The 26,436-nt window shown below is 37.9% G+C and overlaps 1 protein-coding gene across 2 annotated transcripts in view; it reads right to left on the reverse strand.

Annotated features, from left to right (window-relative positions):
- The window catches only part of SLC24A2 (solute carrier family 24 member 2), a 103,383-nt gene that overhangs the window by 20,710 nt on the left and 56,237 nt on the right, over positions 1 to 26,436 (reverse strand). Inside the window, exons 3-6 of one of the 2 annotated variants that reach the window (XM_065656781.1) lie at positions 25,552 to 25,660; positions 9,127 to 9,177; positions 3,048 to 3,143; positions 1,302 to 1,390 (exon numbers count right to left, since the gene is read on the reverse strand). In XM_065656781.1, coding sequence (XP_065512853.1) covers positions 1,302 to 1,390; positions 3,048 to 3,143; positions 9,127 to 9,177; positions 25,552 to 25,660 — 345 coding nt within the window. The remainder of the gene's footprint in view (positions 1 to 1,301; positions 1,391 to 3,047; positions 3,144 to 9,126; positions 9,178 to 25,551; positions 25,661 to 26,436) is intronic. The other variant, XM_065656782.1, reaches the window with a different exon arrangement.

Genomic DNA, 26,436 nt, shown 5'->3' on the forward strand with positions numbered 1-26,436 from the left:
ACAGACATAAACGCACTCTGTTACTTGTACACGTAATATTTCCTGTGGCTTGGAGAACATTTCAAGGAAAGAATTTCACCTACAGTGGTATTGCTTGGGTCAGGAAGAAAGAAGGATAATCTCTGATTTGGACTACCAATTTTGTTAATTGATAAATAAGAAAAAGCAACTAAAATACCAGAATCTAAACCTAGGATGATTCCAAACAAAACATGGCTATTGCCTTTTTTGCATGATGTTGCTGTATGCAAATACAACACAGTTCATCTCACTTTTAACAAGGGGAAGCTCATGTTATGGTATAGACCACTGCTCAGCCATCTCTTGCAGTACGTTTATTGTGTCACTATAGCCTAAGGAGAAGGCTAAGAAGTAAAGTGTACAATCAAAACCATTATAAAAGCTTCTGTGTCAGGGATTCTTTTTAACAAGCTCTCTCCCTGTATGCAGGTTTTGCTGTCTCAGTAACAAAAGCAGTGCCCAAGTTGGGAAAAATCAATTCACCAGCATCTTCCCACTTACTTGCCTACTTGGGATGCAGGCGCTACTAATAAAACTTTAAAAAAATTAAAAGACATTAAAAAAGGTCCTGGCAGGGCGAAATTTTGCCGTCAGCTACTCTGGAGAATTGCAGCTTATTTAAGAAAGAAGCTAGCTCAACTGTATAGCTATTTCAGTAGCCATTGTGCACACTAGACACAGTTATGTAGTTACTTATATTCTACAAAAGGTACGTGTTAAAATAAATATATTTAAGTGTTTACTTACTTCTTTTGCAGATTTTTACCATATTAAATAAGAGTTATACAAACACGTGCATCCCACGTCTCATTCAGCTAAATTTATTATTCGTCTCAAGAAAACAGAAGGCAGGATAGAGAAGAAGTTCGTGTACAGCTCTTGTTTTATAACTACTTTGAGCTGTCTCATGAAGCACAACATGAAAGGCTACACTCTTTAGAGGTTTTGTGCAATGTGATGATAATCAAACAAATAATTTCCATTATCTATATTTAGCGCTGCAAACATTTTATCTGCAAAGTAAAAACACATTTCCTAAAATAATACATTCCAGACTGCCATCTTACCTTGCACTGAAGGGCAGGGCCAAGAGAGAAGAGCTTTTATATATGGCAAACCACATATTGGGTTCAATTGTAAATGAAGATTAACTATACTGTAGACAGTGTATATTAACAACTTCTTGCTATTAGGATGTATACTCTCAGTGAAAAGCACAATCAAGAATGCAATATATTTAACAATACAAAAATAAAAAGAAGAATAAAAAAGACATTAACCTCTTCTTCAACGTTATGGGCAATTCCATTCTGCACTGGTCCTGAATCACTTGGTGGTGTTACTGCAACTTCCACTTTTGCACTTTTTTCTGCGGCATCATGCATCAACAAGAGTAAGAAAACAACAGAACAGAATATTAAGTAACAAATCTATTAATGAAACTGCTGTCATATATTCAGTCTGTAAATCATCAAATACTGAACATGGACCAACATCTGCCTTAAAAAGAGAGAAACAAAAATTCTGCCTTCCATTTGACCAGTACACATTTTTAGTAAAATTCTTATGAGTGGTAATCTTGCATTTACTGGTACTCATGTCCTAGAAAAATTCATATTCTTTGCAACATTCGGTGCTCCTTGTTTATGCTAAACTCACTGAGCCTAACACTGCAGGTAAAAAGTGACATAAAGCATTCTCCCCAGACGTTACAGAATGCACCATGTTGTACTCAGAGGTGAGGTGTATGTTCAAGAAGATATAACTTTTATAACACATAATTAGCTTATAATTACCTATAATTAGCAAAGTTACTTCCAAGCTGCAATCATGCTCTTTCTCATGTGAAAACAGGGTGAAAGAGTAAATGGATGGTCTAATAACATCCAATAACAGCGGATGATCATAAAAACAGAATCCTATAGTCCTTGTACTAAACTTTTAAAGGAATTAAAAATTGCAATTAAAATTAAAATCAGGCCTTTGGTTTCTGATGCCAAATTTATTAAAATTTATTCTTACTGTCTTGGAATTCTCTAACCAGTAATTATCTCTTTAAGTATGTACTAGATAAAAATGTCAATGGCCAAAAATCCCTGGAACAATATAAAGTTATGGGGAATAGCAATATGAAATGCCTTATGGCATGCTCTTGTTCACAGAAGTAAATACAGCTGTCTAGTTACATTACTGCTGTCCTGAGATTCTTCTAAATTAAAAATCTGAGATCACAGCCACAGTAGAGTGCCAGACTATCTGTAATTATTTCAGTGCATGTGTCTTGTCTCTTAACCCCATAGCCAGCATTATGGTTTATTAACAGAGTGTCTCATCCAACTGCTTGACTCTGGAAGCAAATAGTACCTAAACATAGCTCAAGGTCAGAAAAGTGTCAACCGATAAAAAGATTTGGCTTTTATCAGACACATTTGCATCTGGCTTTCCAACGCAGAGAACACGCTGAGCTAAAGGAGAGAACAGGACACAGTATGTATTTTCTTTTAGTACAGGAACTTTTGAAATAAAATACAAATTCTTACACTTAATGGAAAACCATAGTAAGTTAATTTTGCACAATTAACATAAATGGGCCTAAATGACTCTCAGCAAGCGACAGATAGACAAATCAAATCTAAATATGAAGGTTGTTCTTGTAACAAGGGTGATACCACATAAAACAGATATTCTCCTAGAGCAGCTCAATAAATTAATTAAATTGCCACAGATAAACTGCGAGGAAGTTTTCTCTCTCTGTTTCTGTCACTTCAACACATATCCAAAATCAGCATTGCTGCTTTCTTTTCAGTCCTGCTGGGAGGCTTTCTAAATGCCTTAACTCTCTTTTCTTGCACTTAACTCCTGTTCTGTCCATAAGTTTCATACTCTTTTGTATACGGCACCAGAATACTTTTCCTAAGATAGCATAAATGAAGTAGAAGAAATTAATTCCTAAAGATTTTCAAGCAAAATAAAACAGTGAAGAAGGCCCTCAGGAACAGCTGATAAATCTGCACTGCAGCACTCACCATGATTAGCAGCTCCATTCTGCCTTTCACTGTCTTCCACCTGGCACTTCTTCTTGGCGATCTTATGCAGGATTGAGGCCCTTTCCTTGAACCTTCCTAAAAGAAAGCATTGTCGTTATTAAAAGGCAGCCATTTAGAGGTACAAAGTTTCTTTGCCATGGCTTAGGCTCCACAATCAGGGCCGATAATCCATTTCCATCAGTCCTCAAGCAGCAAATGTGTTACTTAACACTACTTTATGTTCTCATATATACTTTATTTTCTTTTAAGTGGAAATAAAAATACATGTTTTTTCTATTCTGAGAACTCAATATGGAACAAGAAATTGAAACAAAAGCTCTTCCTTTTCTTCGGCAGCAGTCAGTAAATTTCCACCTATAAAACTGCTGGTGTAGGATTTCAGCCTAAACAGAAGATGAACACAGATTAATAAAGATACTAAACACTTCCAGGTCTCAATTAGCAGTACAGGACCACAGAATTTCAGATGAACCCATATATTGCATTATGGTGAGTGCGGTTAACTTTGTCACTTTGCGTTCAGATACGTGCCTGTGACTTCTAAAGATACCACAGAAGGGGAAGAAAAAAATCTCCAGAATACATTATTTCCACACCAGCTTCTCAAAGGTAAATTTTCTTCTCAACCTGCCAAGTGGTTTTTGTCTCACGTGAGGTTAACGACACAGATGATCACCTAGACTGTCTCCAGGGCAACTGATCCCGCCCTAAGAGAGGTCCCAGGTCCTGTCACTCTTTATTGACCATGCAGTCCAAATGACACATTCATAGCAAATACTAAGCAAAATTAATTTAATCCTTCACCTACATTGTTTGATCTTCCTATGTAAGGGCTCTTTGGACATCTTATGACAGTCTATGTTGTGTAGGAAGATGACGTATCTGCCTTCCTTTATTGCTATCCTCATTGCTCTTGCTCTTCAAGTATTTTTTTATCTTTTTAAAAGTATAACCAGTGGTTATAGTACAATACACTTCTAATTAACACCGTTACCATACAGGGCCTGTGAATGTTTTAATTCTTCATCTCCAGTTAAATAAATCCATTGAAAACTGTTGGTGTCCCTGCAGCAAAAACAGCGCAGAAGATATTTCAATGGAATCACATAATTGATTAACAGTGGGAAGTAAAAATTAGCTCAGGTAGTTGGAGAACAGTCACTGTTTCAAAGCTAAAATAAAAGACAAACAAATCATTAGTCAAAAAAGAGATCCTCTCTTCCCTTCTCACAAATGGAAACTTCAAAATCCTGTACCAACTCTTTTGTATGTGAAGAAGCATTTGCACAGTCCACAGGGACCAGCAGCTATAATTTGCTGGGAAGTGGAATTAACAGCAAATCACTTGGAAAGTAATAAAAATACCACAAAGATTTAGTAAGCAGGACTGTCTTTTCAGCAGCCCGTATCTTTTCACAAACACATCATGCTCAAAAAAAAATATTAAGCATTCACAATATATTGCAAAGATTATATTTTTGGTACGTGATACCTAGAATAAAATTGTCTGCAGAAGAGTATCTAAGAGAAGAACGTAATCATAAATAGCAAGCCACTTCACTATTTCAGTACACTGGGTCAGTGGCAGAGATTTTAGTTAGGACACAGAGAGAAAGAGAATTGCTTGGGATATCAGAGAAAGAAAAAACGGAGGAAAAAATGCAAATCATATTTCTCAATACTTCAAGCTGAAATGCTAAGAGTCAAGTTTGTTCCTAACTTCTTTTGAAACACTTGGGGCATTTAAAAAATGCTTATCCAGAAGCATGTGTAGATACTGAAAGGTGCCTCCATAATTTTCATACAACATGTATGTCAGTATGCTAAAGGATTGCTTTAGGTTTCAGACTCCAAATCAACTTCATATGTTTGGGAATTTGGCTTGTGATGCCCCAAATACACAGATGCATATTTTGCAAATGATGCAAGTGACGTAGCTGAGACATTTCCTGAGAAATATCTGCAGAACAATCCACTCTCCACCTACCCCAGAATGGTGTAAACCTTTTAATTTAAGGTTCGATTTTAAAAGTTTCATTAAAGTGATGCAGAATTTTGTAAGGATACTCTAGTCTTTTGTCTGAGAATGTTTGAAATTGTTTAGGTTTACTTAATAGAGAAACCTGAGTGATTATTGAACTGAAGATGTCTCTACAGCTACCCACTGTATTTTAGATGAACTTAATAGAAGCTGTCCTAAATTTTTTTCACATTTCCAAAAGCCCTTTCCCACTTTTAGGAAGAATTTCTTACAGTGACTTTTAACATTGAAAACTACACTGCTTCATTCAGGAGACTGTTCCACAGCTACAAGTTACTGTCATGGAAATTAACCTCAACATTTGAAACGGAAACGGCATTTTAGTTTATTTTTATTTCTCAGTACATGCATGGTTGAGCTTATATTGTTTTACATTATTACCTTCCATTTGATTCACTCAATGTACATAACATAGTGTGAGAAAATGATTAAAAAACATAATATCGCCTGTCAAAAGCATGGAACAAACTGAAAGGAGAAGTACTAGCCTGCATGAAGACAGCGAGATGTAAAAAGGCAGTAGAGCTAAGTATTTTCCCTCCCTTCCCTTGCCATTTTCCTCTTTCGAATCAAAATTGTTCAGCAATAGGGAAGCACAGAGCCACCAGGAAAAAGGACCAGCTCAGGATATTTCTAAGTCATTAAAATTTACAGAAAGTCCCAAAGGTTTCATCTTAGGCACAGATCTTCTCTCATGCCTTTTTTCTCATGTTTAGGTGCATTTACTAAAATAATCCACAGGAATTTTATGCTACTGTTCTTATTGCTAGCAGAAGGTAGGAGCTTAGCAGTCCTATGTATTATACTACAAGTCCGACTACCTAAGAGGAATTTTCAAACCATCTGGTACCATGAGGGTTTAGATAAATGAAAATGCTTTATTCCATGGACTCAAAATAGGATAGATTGCTATAGAAAATTCTTAATTAATCTAGATTTAGCAAATTCAGAGAGATTTTGCAGCTTATGTCAGTTTACGAAGGATGGGGTGGAAGGAACAGGAGATCAAAACCAGGTGATTCGCAAAGAAGGTAGCTTAAAACTAAAATGTTTTTGTTTGAATATAGGCAAGCAAATAGGTATTGTATAATAGAGATGTACATGAGTAACCACAGCCACCATCAGCTGGCAGCTATTCTCCTGATTGAGTATATATTATAAAGACAGTCCTTTGACTACAATCTAAATTGCAGACTACAGATTCCCTGGGTCAGAAAAGCCTTTGATTTGACAGCAAAAAAGTTCACCTTCAGAAATTCGCTCATTTAAAAAATTCAAAACTCTACCATTTTTCTGGCTAGTTTTCAGGCTCAGATCAAATTGAAATTATTACATCTACAGAGCAACAGCCAACCTTTCATGAGTCTGAAGATGTAAGATCTGTGGCTGTTGAGCAGCCTGAACTGCTCCTACCAGTCCTGCTCGTAGCCAGTTGCAGAACACAACTAGTGGGTCACAACCAATCAATTCCAGAAACCCACCTTGTGGGTTTTCTCCTTTAAATTTGAAATCCTGTAGAAGCATAAAATTATAATATATATGCAGTTTTGTCCTACTGTAGGCTGTTTGCGGAGGTTACTTGACAGCATGAGACTACAGTGAGGGTCTCTTCCCACCTGGTAAGGTATATATTCTCCACGAGTTGGGCCTGATTAATTAATTAATTTAAAGTAACTTTCTGACCAAATACGAGCAAACAATAGAGATCAGTGTCTAAGACTTGAAGCACAATGGCAAGCTGGCCATTACGCTATATCTGATTGTGCATTGCGACCTAATCATCCCTTTTTGACTCTGTTCTGATGCAGCAGCAAGAATAGATGTGCCTGCGCTTCTCCACCAGAGGACCGAAAGATCCGCTGCCTACCTCTGCTCAGGGTTCAAGGACCTGGAAATAAGGATGTACTAGAGTAGAAAAAAACCCCATGGATTTCTAACTGGGCTTCCATGCTACTGTGACTAACTTTCTGTACAAAATATGTAAAAAGCTCCGTCAAAAAAAGGAAGGGTAAAGGAAAATGGATAATGCAAATAAGTGTGATGCAGACTGATAGTGATTATACTTTTAACTATCCAAACAGAAGGTTCAAAATATAGCACACACTTTGATGTAAATACATCTTCTGGGATACATCGATCATTACTTGCTTGGTGAAAGACATGAAAAAACAATGATGACTGTTGTATTTGAGAAGGTAAACTGTATCATAGACTCCTGTCAGTGTTAATACCCCCAAAGACAAAGAGCTTCCTTTCTTATTTTTGCTACTGGAAGATTTTTGCTACTGTATTTTTGCAGTTGCTACAGTATGGTCTGGGATTATTTATTCATGAGGACTGCTTTCGGAGATGACATTGAAAATTAACAGCATTACTTCAGCATAGGGACAGCATATCTATATCCATATATTATGTGTATCATACTTGTACGTGTATTTTCCCACAAATAGCAACTAACTCTCAATAGAGTATTTATGAATATCAGAAGGCTACTAATGTGGCGATTGCTTTTGAAATGGCAGATTTAATACTTCAGCATAAAAAGTAAAAACCTTAACATACCCAACTCTGAGGCTAGACTCAGAAATGACATCTTGATTGTAACGAAGACTGAGATGAGACATACTGCAAAAGCTTTAGCTCTGCAAGCTGTATCTGAATGGCTTGAGTTAGAAACTCATTTCAGGTGCTTGAGAGGTGTCTATAAACAACACAGACACCACTGTTTGCCTGGAAAAATCTCCTCTCAGTCATCTTTTCTTATATCGGTATGACTCCTGTGTATCAGACGGTGAATCTGGGCAATGGAGAGGGTTGCAGCAAGACTCTCCCTATGAGCTGCTGCTCGTGCCAGCATCTTCCAACATCGGGCACCAAGGCAGAAGGAACCATCTCCTACATCCAGCCCCAGAATAGTGTACTTATATTTGAAGTACCACCAGCAGATACAGAAAAGAGGATATAGTCAGAAGTTATCATCTCCCCCCTTGCTCCTCTCCCATCACACCCCAGAAAAATGATCGCAAGTAAGTCATATAATGAAGGTTTTCTTAAACCTTTTTAAACTGAAGATTAATCTAAACTAGAAAATAACTGTGTTGCTAGAAACAGAGAATTAAGCTATTTGCCTTATATTCCCAACATTAAAAACAAGTAGGAATAGGCAGCTAACTTTTCTACGGGTCACAAGCTTATCTCAAACATGGCAGTAATTACTAAGCCAAACATTCATGAAACCATCTGTCTGGCATTATAACCAGAGAGCTGGACAAGAGGTCTTAATCCTACAGGCAATCAGGTCTCAGTTCAGGGAAACTTCCAAGTTATACAAATGATGACTGCACTAGGACTGAAAGCATGCACTGGAAATTTAGAACACAGCTAACTACTTTCCTGAATTAGTATAATGAACTGCAACACTTTTGAATCAGCAGAAAAATTTCCTGAGATTTCACTGAGGCCTGATTCAGGCCCTAATTACTTCCTTCTTGTATTGCTAGAATCAGGATTTTAAATTGCATAATTTTTGCACTGCAATTAAGCATACAATTAATACTCCAGGAATAGTCATGCTTATTTTTTAAAGTTTATTCATTACTTTTGAATGATACAGTAAACTGAAGTCGATAATTGTTCTCAAACTGAGTGATTTGAACATCCACAAATTAATTCATTTTCTTTAAAGCATTGAAAAACATGGCATAAAATAAGCATCTACAATGTATGTTAGACTGTGCCATATCATTTGCGAGTGTAGTTTTGCATGTATGTTCTTTAGTAAAAGCATTCCATTGCATTTCCTTATCTGAAATAGCAAAACTGAAATGCTGAAAACAAAAACTGGAAAAAAGAGCCATAACCGATTATGTCGTCAATGAAGACATGCAAAAAGGAGTTATTCAAAAATGGAGAAACTGAAAATAGGACTCAGAAAAATGAAGGAAAAAGTAAACACAGAAGAGACACTTAAATGGCTTCAAAAAAAGCTGATACAAACAATTCTAAAATATTTCTTACCTTCTTCAGTCATTGTGTCATAATATTTTAGGTTTCCATATGATCCAAGCTCTACAACATCACAGTAAAAGACACAAAGATAAAGAACCAGCAGACATTCAAGAAGTGTACATGTTTTTGCATGTGCTTCAAAAAACTCAAACAGTGATTATGCAAAAAATTCTGCAGGACAGTAAAACATGGATTACAGAAATGGCAGTGCCTTCCCCCCACACAAAATTTCACAAGTCACTGGCTTTAAATAAGTAACTTGCTAAAGTGAGATGTAGGAGAAGCAATGAAATCTAAAATTCAGCCTTTTCAAGGTGATTGCCAATTTGGTGCCTCTACATTTGGGAAACCATAATAAACCTCGACAGTACCTAATCAGTGGGAGCTTTGGAAACTACTTTTAACATTCCCCAGATGAAATACGAAATACTTAGACATCCAAATTAAACAAAAAAAATCTCAAAATTTATAATCTAAGGAACTGTTCATAGTGCTGTCCCACAAACATTGTTTTGACACCAGTGCTGACATTGACTTGCTTTAGAGGGGTTACTTAATTTAAGCACTCTTTTGTCACTTGTGAAATCAGAAAAAAATGTATTTACTCACTTTATCAGGTGGTATGAGATCTAAATTAATTAAATTACTACACAGAAGTGAATATATTGCATTACTATCTTCTAGCAGGGCAGAGAAAAGAACAGAATGCAGATGTCTCCAAATCTTTAGGGCCTCTATTATTTTTCTTTGTGATACAATCTTGTACGAAATCACCTTTTTTCTCTAGATGTTTCTTTACACTTCATTTCTTAAAGTGCTTTTTTTTTTTCTTGAAGTTTGGCATATATGTAAATATGTATACTTATATAAAATACAATCATTAGCGCAGGTCTACAAAACAGAACAGAGAAAAATTAAGCACAAGAAGTAATTTATAAATGATTTGTCAGAGGAATGTGTGGATGATTTCACTCATCATTTTTATGTAAAGTTTTACAACTGAGCCCCTGAGCATCCAACCTTTGATAGAGTGTAATCATTAAAAACCAGATAATTAGCAGTTTGGTACTGCTGTTTTCTTTGGAAATATTCTCTCTTCATATTTATGAAACAGCTTAAGCAATTAAATACACAAATGCTATCCAATTATTTTGGTTTTGGCTGACGCACCTCGTGATTTTTCAATATTTTTTCACACAGGTGACTCTCAACAGAGGTCCGGCTACTAGTTTTTAACTGTAAAATACCGAGATGTTATGCAAATCTGATACTTTGAAAGGTCCTTTTATTTTTATTCTGTCTGCAGATAATTGAATCTGCCAAAGGAACATTTCTTAAGTTATTTGCAGAGACAAAGCTTTGTGCCATGAAACTTAAAAATACATGAAAATATCTCCGTTAATTTTTTAAAAATAATTATGGTTGGATTGTGATAATTGTTTCATAGACATACTTTATCAAAACCAGTTACAAATATTGATGTACTGACATAATATTAATGCATTGACATACAATGCAGTGTCTTATTTGCACATAACTATGCCCAATAGAATATGACATCACTCTCTTAAAGCAAAGATGTAATTTAAAGACAGAATTTAATATATTCTTTCATAATGATATACAATGCATATATTATTTTGTAAAAAAGTTCTTAGTGTTGCAACATGATCTTTGTAGCTGTTTTTACATAAAAGAAGCTATTGTCCTACCATCTTGATTTTAGTCCTAAAGATTTGAATTCCTTACCCAGGAAGAGCTCCCAATAACTTCAATATGGACTTCCTTGCACAGAGCATTTGGGACCACATGTGCTGTTTAATTATGGCTCAGTATCTGCTGACTTTACAGCCATCACCTTTGCTTAAAATTATTCTCACTGATCTCTGCCTTGATGTGTCTGAGATCTGCTTTGCTAGAACTTGGGGTGAGGCATCCACTGGACGATGAGGACAGGGGTCGAAAACAGATTGCAAAAGGAGTCCAAATGTAATCAGAGAAATGGAAGTACGTGCAGGAGACAACACTGCAGGAGAGAGGGTGTATAAACTCATGGAGAAAAAAGAGTAAGGATGGGAGTGCAGAAGGACAAAGTTGAAAAGAAGGTTGTACCATAGCAACAAACTTAAGAATTAACAGAATGATAACACAGGGCCTCCGACTTAATGGATGAAGCACAACGGGTTTCAGACGAAGCCAACAACGATGGTGAATTATGCTAAATCTCCAGAAGAAATAAAAGGGGCATCAGAAAAGCAGGGTACTTGACATACTGGCAATTTGGTTTAGATCTATTTGCTTCCCATCTGAAGTGACAGATACAAGACAAACAGGAAAGAAAAAAGGAGACCAAAGAGAAAAGAAACAAGGAGATGCATGATGCTGATGATAATCATGTTCTGAGCACTTCAGCAATTCAACACACCGAGGATTAAACTAGGTTAACTCTTGCAGTTAGCAAAATTATTTCCAGGAAAACTCTAATCTTGCTGTTGAGATTACATTTCTCAAAGCTTTTACAGCGGAGCATTTTATACAATCACTAGCACACTGACTGTGATGCACAACCATGATGCCAGAAAAGGTCAGCTGCAAGTATTCTCATTAATTATTTTGTGGATTTCAAGATTACTTTGGCCAGGGCTGCTCAGCAACACAAAAGGTCTGCCTCTGTACAGTGTGCCTCCAATATACTGCACTGTCTTCTGCTGTAAAATTTGGATAAATCTGCTCTTTAGTATCTATTTTTGAATTTTCCTGTTATATTATAATAAGATGCTGTTCAATATAACTCTCAGTAAACTCAAACTGAAATACTTTTTAAAAAACTATTGTACTGGAAACAGTTCTCAGCTTTAAAAATAAACTGATTTTAAATGGAGTTGGAAACCTAAAATACTGTGATAAAGAGTGCTTGAAAAAGTACCCCCAAATCCAACACTATTAAAATTTGATGATTCCAGTTTCATGAACATGCAATGTGGTTCCCACAGGGAGGTCACAGCACACAGACTGGCTGACTGCCAGTACCTGCATCCCTGCTGGTCACATGAAACAAAGAGGATGCAGAGATGCAGCTTAACAGCTGATCCTCAACAGTGACAGAGTCATTGAATTAATTTGTTCCCTTCTGCATACTTTTTACACCAGAAGAGAACAGAGAGTTCCTGATAATCCTGTCTGACATTCCTGAAGGATTACAACAACATTTGTCTTATTACCTACTGTCCTCTACTCTGTATGGAGGCGCCACACCATATCAAAGTAAACAGAAAGAATAATGTTGTTAGTCAACAGTGCTATGCTATTTGTAATTTCAAATAATATACCTAATTACTCAGTTTATTTTCAATGTTCACTCACCAAGTATTGTAGGTATGGTCTGTGGTGAAATACTCATTTCTGCCTTTTAAGCGTAGTGTCACAGGTTGCCACAAAAAGAAAGTGTAGCCAGTACTGCTCTTTGCTCTCCCACTATGAAGATCTCAGATATAGACTGCAGTCGTCCCTAGTTATGTCAGAAATTAGCCTGCCTCAGAGTTTCTCAAAATACTTATAAGGCATACGGTATTTTAGACATAGCAGCACGCATTGCTAAAGGTATGTATTCCTTCATGAAACTATGAACTGAGATTCTCAAAACAAAGTAATGCGTTGTGGGTTTCTTTGACAAGCAAAAGATTTTTCATTTTGCGTTAAAAACATATTTGAACGAAACTCCATGTCACACTTCTCCAAGGTAATTAACAGCTTCAACACTGACATATCTTTTACTCAAAACTAGACTGCTTAAGCGAAATCACTCAAGACAATCCCTAAACTTTTAGTATAATTCCACTGTTCCTTGTATTTGACTCCCACAGTCCTGAAGGCATCATGGCATAATCCTTTATCAGCATCAGTAGGAGCCTGACTTAAAATGAATTGTGAGGCACTCTGGAATAAGCAGATGGAGAACATATACTTTTCCTGAGTTTTCCTATCTATAAATTCAGCCTTTCAAAAGGTTGAATACGTAGGACATAAGGGAGAAGTAAAATGAGAGAGTAAGTGCTCAAAACTCATAATGAAACTGAGAATGGCCATGCAGCCAAGAACTGCAATTTAAAAGCAAGCAAATAATTATTAAAAATATTGTAAACACGAAGCCTAACTAAGTATTGGAGACAAAAGAGAATTTTTGTGCGAGAGGTTGCACACATAATTCTGAAAGTCAGCAAGTTCTTGATGTCAAAGACCAGTGGATTTGTTAATCCACTCTTCACCTGTACGTCTTTCTGATATGACCTCTAACTTGCATTTACCATTACAATCATGATTTACAGGACCTCCTTTTCTAATTTGCATTTTTCTAAAACAAGGCTGAGGAGTTAAGCCGAAGGACTTAGAGGAATTCATATTACAACGTCAAGGAGGACTAGGTCGTTTTTCCTTAATCTTTACTGTCATTTCTTCTAGTTGTCATGGTCTTAAGAAAATTCAATTGGATGATCAGAGAATCATCCATAAATGAAAAAAGAAGGCCACTTCAAAAGGCTTGCTAGGTAAGTTGTAGTGGCTATCCAGTCTAAATTGGAATCAAAGCTTGAATTGGTTTCATCAATGGTATTAGATTAGCAACAAAGAACACTCATTGCTAAAATCTTGTGAAAGATCTAGTGGAGATTAACATTATAGGTGTAAAATGCAAGTCCTAACCTTTACCAGACCTTCAATAAAAGATAATGCCCTTGTACATGCATTATTTGAGGCAATACACAAAAAATCTCATCAACTGAAGGAAACCAGGCATTGTGAATTTTTAAAAGGATGAATTCTTTTTTAATAGCTTTCTTTCAATGAATGTCATCTTAAATTTGACTTCCACCTTTTATGATCTCCATAAACCTTTTAACTTTCTCATAGATTACTTATATCCCAACTGGGATAGACTGAGACTGCTGTGGGATTTTGTATGTTTTATCACTGCAGAATGCAGAAGAGAAAGAACAAACATTGTTTTAAAAAGCAAAATACTATTCTCCTACTGCCTCCAGATAATCTGAACTATGCAAGTTATAATTAAATATTGTAGCCTGTGATTCTACTTGTGGATCTTCAAGCTGCCAGATCCTGCAGAACAGAGGCTTTGCTGCTGAGCTGGTGCAGTGGAAAATACAAAGGAACTTCTTTTGGATCTGAGTAATACAGTAAATAGTAACAGCTGCATGCATTTTAGAATTACATCTTTTTGGTTTATGCTGCTACCAGTGCTGCTTTATTAACATTCCTAAGCAAACAATGACAATCTTATAAATGAAAACTTTCAGGTACTTGACCAGTAGGCACTACATTGGGAGTAACCAAATTATGCAATACTTGGTGCATCTGAGCTCTAAAAACACGTGGCCGCCTTACATCTTGTCTTTAAATTGCAAGCCCTCTATTCCTGCTCTCTCTCCTCATGTGTCCTTACTCTGTTTTTTATTGAAGGTGTTTTTGTCCTGATAATAATCTTGTTAAAGTTGGCTACTTTTATTATAATTAGTTTATTGCAATTTTATCAAACTGGACTGTGAATAGGAATATAATTTAAAATTATAGAGTTCTGGGCAGCTCGGGATAGTCACAACACCCAAAAGCAAGATCTGCCTATTACTTTGCTCTTAGTACAGCATTTAAAATGAGGACTGAAAACCCACTGTTCTTACAGTCCATACTGTCTAGCAAACCTTCTTGTGGTGAAAAAGAAAAGTTGTCAGAGGATCCATATGGTTTTAACCAATATGGGTTAAAGAGTAAATATTTTTAAGTAGGAGATCAATGGCATACTATTAGCACATATATGCAACAGAAAATAAAATAATTTAAATATTATGTGTCAGACCCTGGTTTTGCTATTAGTAGGGGATTTTTAATGAATTATTTAAGAAAAGCATGAAGCTGCTTGCTCCTGAGGTCTTTGTTTCCTTTTCCATCTTCTTTAACTCATAAGTTACCTTTGTGCCTCCTGTCACCAAACTCTTGAAGATAGGTGCCACACATTCTCTAGAATGTAATAACACCAAAAGACAACTGATATATAACAGAATTGACTCTGCTCGGGTTAAACACAATTCCTGCTGGCTTTGAAGGGAGATTTATCTTTGAAGAACTTTTAAATATTCATGAAAATGGGAAATCCAAGATGCAAGAAGTGAAAACCTTGTTCTACTGATGACACTGGGGGCTTCACCACTGATCCTAATGCAGTCAGGATTTCACCAAGTGTCTGTGGGGCCAGGCATTGTCGGCGACTGGGCATATATAATTCCAACTGCAATAAATTCCAGCTGCTCTGATCTTCAGCATGTCCAAGGAAAATAATGCAAGAGCAGTGTATCTCACTATCCAGTCATAAAACTCAACCAGCCTGTGGAGGATGAAGCCATCTGTTGTGTGCAAACTGTACTAAGGAGATCTTTCACTTTCAACTTCAATAGAAAGTCCCTCATAGCTACTATTATCCCCTGATTTGTACAGGTTTATAAATTATTCATGTTCTTTGTTGTTAATATTTTTAACAAGGAAATTTGGAGTAAGGAAGAAACTTAAAATGAAGCTAAAGCCATTAAGCATGGAAATGCGTAGTCAGGACAGCTGTACTCTGCTCTGGGATCATATTTGTATTTAAATATTCATGTCTGCCTTGCACACTCAGTAGGGAATCCCAGTAAGAATATGAAGATCAGGGCATCACTGGAAAATATAATGGAGATGAGAGACAAGAATTTTGCCTGCAGTAAGCAGCTTGAATAGATTCTAGTTAAAAGAATAAAACATGACACGCAGAAATAAATTTTTGCAAAACCTAACATTTACCATAAAACCCCACAAATATTACATTTCAGATTTTCAAAAATAAATTTTAAATAGGCATCAGAAACTTCTATTATTTAAATTTACTACCTAAAAATAGCAAGACTGATTTTAAAGGGAGAACTGTTCTTCAATTTTTGAAGTAGCTAGAAATTCTGTCAGTGAAACTAGCACAGTGCTGCCTTCTCTCTGTATTTTGGGACCAGCTGAAGTTAAGCAGACCTGACATTTATAGCTGCAGAGTTTAAGAGCATTACAACAAAGAGTTACATTTTGCCATTGAAATGCCCATTCTGAGAGAAATTTGTAAGAGTTTCTTTGCACCTCAAGTTATGTGTAACGAAAACGTATCAAACTTCTCATACACATCACTTACTATAGACACGTTCTGTGGATAGGATAAAAATTGCAAGCCCACTCACCCTGCAGTCATGGAAGTGCAGCCACTGTCTTTAGAAAAAGCAAGACCAACATCCCCAAAATATGAGAACGAAGTGGTCCCTGCAGGTATGCTAAATAAACCCACTCAGTAAAATAATTTAGACTTCAGAAGTCTGCTTCTTTTGTTGCAGATATACATCTGTGACTGACGTTTAGACAAATCAGCTGAACCAAAACTTAATAATAAAATTCTCTTCATTAGCCTAAGATATCATTTTCTCTACGCCAAAAGCACACAGCTTTGTAGACAGCTCAGGTTCCACAGCTGTTATAGTGACATTTATATCTTACCTGTGCTACATGGAAGTTTGTAAATTCAACTGCTATCCATATTTGGCTTTGAAAATTTAACTAATACAGGAGGGAATAGCCATTTAATCTCTCTCTCAACTTTCTGACAGATATTAAAAGGGCTATCTAAATACCTTCTCTGCTTATTTAAATAGATCTGCCCTTAGCTGCACATTATCCACAGTTTCTACTCTACCCATGCTGTTTTGCACTCTTATAGTGTGGGGAGTTCTACCTACAGGTTCCGAATTCAGTTTGATGCTGGAGATGTCTCTCAAAATACTCATCTCATCTACATTAACCATGCAGCCTCAGGTACCTAAATTAAGAAAAGAGTTTCTGTGGTCTCTACCCTTGTTGCGAGGTAAAGAAAGGGGCAAGGAGGCCTCGCTGGCAAGTTACGTGCCTCATTGTTTCACCAGTCTCATCTAGCTGTTTAAAATCTTCCCCGGGAAAAAGCTTTCTTCTTGTTAATGACTGTGCAGAGAACCACGCCACTGAAAGCCGAGCTAGCAATGTGTCCTTGCAGCAAAGGCAGTCAACAGCATCCTTGGCTCCATCAGGCAAAGCAAGGCCAGCAAGTCGAGGGAGGTGATACTTTCCCTCCACCCAGTGCTGCTGAGGCCTATCTGGGTGCTGGGCTCACTAGTGCAAGGGAGTTGTGGATAAACCAGAGCAAGCCCAGCACTGTGCCACAAAGATCATGAAGGGACTGGAGTATCTCTCATTTGTGGAGAGGATGAGAAAGCTGGGAGTGTTCAGTCTGGAGAGGTTCAGGGAGATCTTACCAACATGTATAAATACCTGATGGGCTGGAAAGAAGACGAGGCAATGAGATTCTTCTCAGAAATGTCCATTGAGAGAGCAGTAGTCAAGGGGTACAAACTAAAAACCAGGAAATTCCATCTGGACATGAGAAAACATCTTCTACTGTGATTATGGTCAAACACTGGAATGGGTTTCCCAGAAAGATTGTGAAGTGTCCATTTGTGGAGATGTTCAAGACATGACTGGACACAATTCTGAGCACCCTGACGAAGCTGATCCTGCTTGAGCAGGGGTTTGGACTAGCTGGATTCTGTAATTCAAGAGGCGCCTTCCAATCTACACATACACACACAAAAACAACAAAACAAAACCAAACAACAAAAAACAACAAACATCCCCCCAACAAAACAAAAACCAAAATACAATAACAAAACCCCACCAAAAAAAACCAAACAAAACCCCCCCCAAACCAACCAACCAAACAAAAAAACCCAACCAACCAACCAAAAAACCCCAACAAAACATGAAACCCAGCTGCATAAAAAAGGTATGAGTATCTGCCTTTGGGAGATATGACACTCCATTTTGAATGTAAGCCTAATTGGCCTTTTTATTGGTTTCCTATCTTCATATCAGACTGAGATACCATGGGATGGAGATAAAGGGAAGACACTAGATTATAACTAACAGCTATTAATTTGTATGTGAGCCTGGCAGGGAGCCCCTATCTTCTCTGGCAGAACTCCCTTGCAAGCGTTTCAGCCTTCAGCAGAGGAGAAAGCCAAAGCCCTCATGTTTTTCTGCTCAGAGGGCTGTTTTTCCCTGGTGGGTCAGAAAAGGAAGCAAGAACTGTAACAAGCTGGGTAACAGCAGGAGTGCAAGAAGAAGGATTCTGAGCTCCTTTGTGAGCTCAAGGGTATGCCTAAAGGACACTCAAGAATGATGATCTAGAGCAGACATGGTTAATAACATACATTATTATTTTTATTAATTTTGTCTAGATTTGCATATTTCCTCAGGTTAGATAAAATATTGTGTCCAGTTCTGGGCCCCTCAGTTCAAGAAGGACAGGGAACTGCTGGAGAGAGTCCAGCGCAGGGCAACAAAGATGATTCAGGGAGTGGAGCATCTCCCTTATGAGGAAAGGCTGAGGGAGCTGGGTCTCTTTAGCTTGGAGGAGACTGAGGGGTGACCTCATTAATGGTTAGAAATATATAAAGGGTGAGTGTTGTGAGGATGGAGCCAGGCTCTTCTCGGTGACAACCAATGATAGGACAAGGGGCAATGGGTACAAACTGGAACACAGGAGGGTCCACTTAAATATGAGAAGAAACTTCTTCTCAATGAGGGTGACGGAACACTGGAACAGGCTGCCCAGGGAGGTTGTGGAGTCTCCTTCTCTGGAGACATTCAAAACCCGCCTGGACGCCTTCCTGTGTAACCTCATCTGGGTGTTCCTGCTCTGGCAGGGGGATTGGACTAGATGATCTTTCGAGGTCCCTTCCAATCCCTAACATTCTGTGATTCTGTGAAAATGCTGTTGTGCTTATAAGCCAAAGAATAATTATTTCTTTCATTTCTGGCATGGTGCTAGGAAATGCACTGAAGTCCTGCAGCATGCACATGCTGGAACTGAGGACAATGGAAGTGCTCAGGTTACTTCAGCAATGTAGGAGCAGAGCATTACCCATGGGTTGCTGCGGACTGAGCTGCCTGGCCTTACTTCTCCGAGGATATAACAGATAAACAGCTTCAGCCAAAAAAAGGTTCCTAGTTGGAGTGAGCACAGACATGATGGTGCATCTTACCCAGGCCAAGGGAAGAACAAAAGCACAAGGGTTTTGCAAAATGAGACAAAAGCTGGGAGTCTGCTGAGTTACCAGGCAGGTGAACATTACCCAACCTTTGTCAACTGTCTTTGGGGTAAGCTGGTATTTTTTGTGACATCTCAGAAAAGAACAAAAGCAGCAGCATCAAATTAAGCGAAATAGTTTGAGATGAATGGAAAAGATGAGAAATTCTGAAGATCAGTATCTAGGAACACAACAGGATCTAGTGAATAAGTATAAATAATTTGCTACTATGTCAAAAGCTTTGAGGATCACATCATTCTTTATTTTCCTGAGAAATATGAATGCAGGTTTCTATTTTCATTTTGTCAGAGCAGACAGTGACAGCATCGTATTTTTCTGCATTCAGTGAAGGAAGTGACAGAATTGTCAGCTCAGCTTTATGTAACAGAAGGTTACATCTCTCACCAATAACATTCACCATGTTTATGTTAAAAAAAAAAGTAAAGCATATAAGATAAACAACAACTTTCCTGCAGAAATGCATCCTGTAGTTTTCCACTTCGGAAATAGGACTAGAGAAGGGAATAGGAGTGAACTGCCAGAGATACCTACTTCTGACTGGGGAATGAGCCATGACAGGCATTTACATCACACTCATTTTCATGCAGAGGATGCCATTTGCATTTGAGTTACATCCCTGTCACACGGGAGCAAGGGAGTCAGCACCCAGATAAATCTTTCCTTGCAGAATATGTCTTTTTGGCCTGTGGCATCTTATCAGCAGACAGAAAAGGCATGGCATGATAAGGAAAGTATCTTATTCTTCCTGTACCCTGCTAAAGCTGTGCAAGAAAAGCAAGGTAGCCTCAAGTGGCATATTCTGGTATCTTCTCAACAGAGTACCCACAGAAGCCTTCAGAGGGGACAACCTCCCTCCACAATCCTGAAGGACTCACTCTTTCATATAACCTACAGCTTGTAGGGGGAAGGTAGGCTTACTATTCACGGCAGGCACTTTCATACAAATTACTTTCCATGCTTTTCTTTCCCGTGCTCCAACTACAAAACAGCAGCCCTCTTCTATTAAAAAAAAATGTAAAGAGATCTTTGCAAATCCTACACTTCTGTAACCCAGGAATGTCCGTTCCAAAAGCAGGACAAATGTATCTGAGGTACACGACTCAGAAGAAAAAAAAGTCACAAATGATCAATGATTGCCATGGTTTATGTTCAAGTTGCTTGGATTTTGGATTGGGGCCTGACCAACACAGCAGGTCTGATGATGCCATCCTTATTCATATGGGTAATGCTGTTATGAACAGTCCAGCTCACTACTTGGTGAATAAAGGATTGCCAGACCAGCATTTAAGCAGAAGCAAATATGGCACAGGATTTCCTGGGGATTAATGCTGGCTGGGAGTTGATGATAGCCTGACGCACAGGCAGTCACTAATCTTAATCCTCAGGAAATGATCTGTACCAAGGTCATTATTTCTGTAATAAGATAAAAGCAAACAAAAAACTAATGTCACTCAGATATTTATATTTTTAATGAATGATGAGGATTCAACTGTAAAGTTCCTGCCCTATTAACAAATACCTCACACATTCGCCTGTTAGAGTGGTTGAAGTCTGACCTTAGAAGCTTTATGCCAAGATCATCACTTCGAAGAGGAGAAGCCTTCCTTGTCTTAGATTGTTAATCAACAGCATGGCTGCACACCTGCCTGAATGCAGTGCCAAATGTCCAGCAACTCCCACTGATCTCAGATATTATTCATCTGTCAGAGGTGGGCTGAACACTTTGCAAGCCCACTAATTCCAGATAGTTTACAAACTGGCTTTCACAACACAGGAACAGGCCATGGCAAAACCAAATTAGTGTGGAAAAGGAAGGACAGGTTCACAAGTGTGTAATTGTATATTAGGATCACTTTGTTTATCTGCACTTTGTGAAAAGTAAAAAATTCCTAAGGTCATTTCTCTCTCATTTCATATTTTCCTACTCACAATCAAGTGCATATTTAAGAGGCTCCCAAATAAAGTAGAGGCTGGTTCTGACTTCACAAATGAATTATTCAGGAGTAAATATCATGAGCTGGTTTTCTATAAATACATTGCATATTAATGTAGCAATCACACCGCGTAGGTCAAGCTGACCTTTAATAGACACACAGCCTATTTATACATTCCATGTTGCTTATGCTATCAAGAGTACTTAGATGGGACTTCTTTTCTGTCAGCCTTGCAAAGCCCACACAAGTCCAAATGACAGACCAGTGTGTCTTTTCATGCCCCCATTTTCTTTGCAATTATTGAAGAGAATGTAACAGTGAACTTTATGATTGACATAAAGAGAAAGAAAAGCTGGATCTTCCATCAGCAGTACAATAACTAGAAATTTTACTCGCAACAGCAACATTTGATCTGGAAGCTGTGCAGAGTCGAGCACGGACTTTACGAGTGCTCTTCCAGAGACTGCAAACCCAGCTCCCCGGGGTGTGCCCGCTGCAGGGCTGCTGGTGCCTGCTTGGGACGTGCTCTGTCTGACGGACCCAGCAGTCCAGGAGGAGAGCACACGCTGGGGAAGCCACCCTGTGGGAAGAGGGTGAAAGAAGGCGGGTGCAGATGAGTGAGATGCAGTATGAGGAAAGGCAAAGATAGCAAACTGTAGCAAAATGGGGAAAGAGGAAATGAGAGAAGGAGGAGGACAGAAGGAGCATGCCCAAGTGCAGGAGCTGCCAGAGTACCTGTGTGTCAGGTTTGATTTACACCTTTCGCAGTTTTTTCCTTTGAGGATGGCACTCTAATGTTCTCACATATTGTTCTTTAGCTGCAAGTCCAACACATACAGCTAATGATGCAATGTTTTTGACCTCATGATCTAATAATCTGGGAGAAATACTGAGGGGATCTAAGCTGACTAAAATGGGACAGAAAAATACTCAGTATCTTTTTCTGCTCATTCTTTGAGTCTGATCCGTACTTGCACTAAATGATTGGGAAGAAATCCTTTGACCTCACAGCTCATGCACCAGGTCAATTTTTTTTCATGACACGAGTGCAACAGAACTTATTTCCTTTGCTTACACAAAACTCAAAACTAACACCAATCACTTGTTCATTTCTTTTGTCTGGGTTTTTTTGTAGTAGGAAAGGGCATGTGAAGTGGAGAAAGCCATGTGGGCCAGGTAATCCTCTACATTTCTACATCCCTCTAAAAGATGAGTTTATAGAGCAAAGGGCTGCACTTCTCAGATGCTTCTGATAAATACTACCCCTCCTTTTAACTCTTAACAATGAAATGCTATCAGCTTAAAAAATCACTTAGCTAGCATTGTAAAAGTCTGTTCAAGTGAACATGATGCACCAGTTGATTGTTCAGTGTCCATTATACACAGGATGATTAAAACACAAGAACATGGTGAGAGTTTGATAGGTAAAATTAATACAGAACCAAACAGATAATCAATATTGCATACAGCAGGTACTCATATCTGTTATCACACATACTTTTTAATTGAATGTAAGGTTCAAGTACAATGCCATCCAAATTTGTTAACTAGTATTACCCACCTTGGCCAGTCACAGTATTTACACCAAATTAAAATACCTTTTCTTTTATGCAGGCTTACAGAATTATCTGAATACATAATAATGAATGTGAACACTTAAAACCTCAGAATTTCAAGAAACAATGTGAGTGTTCAGTGGAGATACCCAACACTCCCTGTGTCTGCCTTCCAAACAGCCTGTTGTGCAAATGATCTTGCCTACAAATGAGGTGGTGCCTCAGAAAAAGTTAAAAACCATAATGTGTGACAGAAAAGTGGGTGGATGATTTTTTTTCACATTTCTTCTATACATCTGGGCATATCAGTAAAAAACTAAAACCAGAGTTCCACTTGCAAAAACATTTACTTAACTGCACTCCTATATTGGCACTTTCGCACTCTCATTAATTAAAATTTGAATTTTGGGAAGTCAGTGGAAATTTGAAATATTAGCCCCTTTGATATCAACACCAACTTAGATGTCTGCACATACATAGGCTATTTTCCAGTGTCTTCTTGGCCATTTCTTTGTGAAAGTTGTTCATTAAAATACAACATCTACTGCAAAAGTAGGTAGATTTTTTTCCCTTTGTAAATTTAAACCCAGTGTGTCAGTTTTAACAAAACATACAGGTGGTTACTGCCTTGCACTTATTTATAGGCCACAAGACCTTTTTATTTCATTTTTTTAAAGAATACTAATCCCAGGACAAATGTAAGAGATTGGAGAGGAAAAAAAAAACCAACCAAACACTAAAGCACTGTGAGCAAAGAGACCCTGAAGAAAATTTTACTGGTGTAATTTAAATAAGATTTATCCATCACGACTACCTCTATCAATCCACATTGATCTCATGTGTTTTACTGAAATAATGAAGAACAGCACTGAGTTACCTGATAAACTTAATTATAATACCTAATTTTCAAAAATGCTGGTCTTCTGTGTCTCCCAAGATGAATTTCAGATTTCAAAACCCTTTCGTCCTCTGCTGTCACAAAGGGGGAAGCCTCTGGATCATACTACATGGTACAAGCTTACTATAGGGGAAGTGTAGTGAGGAAAGGTCTGAAAGCTGAACAAGCTATGTCTGGGAAGCAATTGAAATAAGCTAGAGCAATGGAAAAATAACTGAGAGCTGATCTTATTTCTGAATCTTCATTAAGTCCGAATTGAACTCCAGTCAACATATCTAGCTTTTCTGTGGTCTTCAATCTGTCATAAAGCCCGCTAATGGGCTCTTCCCAACCTGCTTTTCTTCTCTAATTTTAAAAAATGATTTGATGAAGTCTATTTACTGCTTCAGATGATTTGTTATTTTTGTTTGTGTTAGCACTATTTGAGACACCACAGGCATCTACGGCCCAGGAGCTTTGCTTTAAGAGAAAAGATGAGTGCAAAGGATTGTAATGAAAAATGACAAAATTACAACTTTTCATTAAAAAGTGAAAAATTGAGATTGAAACTCTTTTCTTCTCCTAGCGAGTGAAACGCTTGGTGACCAGGTGGGTAAAGATGAGACTTTCTGGGTGCAGCAGTTAGAAAGCCTGCTCACCTGCAAATAAAGGAAGCCAAATGTGTAACTGCCATAAATTTCTCATGTCCTTTTTCTTCATCGAATGCGAACAGCTTGGGCACAGAGTGCTGATGACTCCACACATACAGGCAACAGACTTTGGCATTAACCAAAGAGAGAAGCAACGTGAATCATGATGAGTAGAAATAATGGTGTGGATATTGCAAGGGCTAAAATTGCCCTTGTGTTGGCAAAATGAGTGTCAGCTTCAGCTTTTGAAGAGGGAAATGGGAAAGTAGATTTGCCTTGTCCAAGAGATACAGAGAAATTTAAAACGCTGTACATGATGTTGCCATGAGAACCTTAGAGAAACTTAAATCCAAGGAAGTGCTACGTATAGTTTACGGCCACCAATGTTTGGAAGTTCTCACTGTCAGTCATATTTTAAAGTCTCTTTAGTCCCTCACACTTCCTTCGCAAGTGCTATTTTTCATGACACTTATTACTACAGCAAGAAATGTCCTATGGACACACATTTGCCAAGTAAACACCTGACCTTGAATTTTCTGGAGGTCTACCAGAAGCCGAGATTCAAATCACCCCACAGTTGCAAAGCAGTTATGGTTTTCCTGTGAACTTCTCAGACCAAAGCAACCATGGTCTTCCTGCTAACTTCTCAAAGAAAAAAAAGAACTAGACCACACTTGGATAAAGCAAGCAAACTGTTAACATGCATGCAACACAGTGGGATGCTTGCCGCATTTTTCCTAATGTCAGTGTTACTCTATCCAACATCAAACCAGCAGACCCTCATTCTTTTCTATATTCCATATGACAAATTACCCACCTCTTTTTTTTTCCCTGATTTACTAAAATCAAAACCAGAAAAGAAAATAAAAAACAACTCTACAAAAATACAAGAGGATAGGATTTTTGTAACTTTAAAATTGCTGCAAAAGCCAGAGGTGAAGCAAAACAGTAGTTACCATATACATCAGCCAAGTGACCTGTTTGAGTTAGCACTGCAAGGAATTCATTTCCTAAGCTGCAAGTCTTGGTGGAAGTATGTATACCAATCCATAAGCGTGCAAAACTCTTGCAGAAAATTCAGAGACATTCAGACTCATGAAAGCAATGGAAATGAAAAAAAAAAACAAAAAAGTTTCATGGGGAGAAGGCAAAAGGAAAGTATTTGTTTGCTTTTGCAACAGAAAACAAAAAAAATAGTAGGAATACCTTCAGCAAGTGGGTCCAGTGTGTGAATCATGAGCTGGAAGATGCTGTTCCTCATTAGACTGTTGTGGAGAGATGCAGAGCTTCCTCCCCGCTGCAGCCGTGGCTTGGTCTAGGTGGAAAAATAAGGGGAAATATTTAGGGTTTTTTTGTTATTTGTGTGGAAACAGGTCTGAAACACTATGAATTATCTCACATGTCACTACGCAGTGAAGCATTTTCAACCATCACCTATAGCAAGTTACATTAAACTATACACCATATTAAGCACTGTCATATGTATAGAAATTTGTCTGGATGGGATGGATCATCAGATTAGTCATTAGTCTCCCAAGGCTGAGCAGAAGTGAAAAACAATCTTTCTCTGTGATAACTGTTAAAATGTTAAGAAAATAAACCCCCCACATTTGCACCAGGAAGAATTCATAATTTGTGGGTTTTTGTAGAACATTGTGGTTGAACCCCTGAAGCAAGTTCTAATTTTTATTGCCTCAGTACATTGCAAGTTATATGGGGATTATCGAAACTGAGGAGAAAAAGGGCAGAGAGTACCCTTTTTTAATGGCAAAATCCTACAGCTCAGTCAGAGTGAAACATACTCCTTGCTTTGGTTCAATCCATTAAATTCTGATTGCAAAACCAGATTGTGAGCGTGGTAAGGCAGTGCAGACACCCATACCAATGGAGCTACCATACAGGCATCTTTCACATGCTTTTAAAGAAATTTAAAATGTATTCTGAGGTTCTTGTCCCCATGCCATTGTCTAGGACAATAATCAATGCATTCAATATTTCCCATAGAGTAAGGCTGCTTTGCGGATGGCTGTCTGCTTGCTTCAGTAAAAAGGATAATCAGACCCAACAGACTGCTGACTAATAAGACCCTGA

Source organism: Caloenas nicobarica, chromosome Z (assembly GCF_036013445.1).
Source record: "Caloenas nicobarica isolate bCalNic1 chromosome Z, bCalNic1.hap1, whole genome shotgun sequence".
In the NCBI taxonomy this organism is placed as follows: Eukaryota; Metazoa; Chordata; class Aves; order Columbiformes; family Columbidae; genus Caloenas; species Caloenas nicobarica.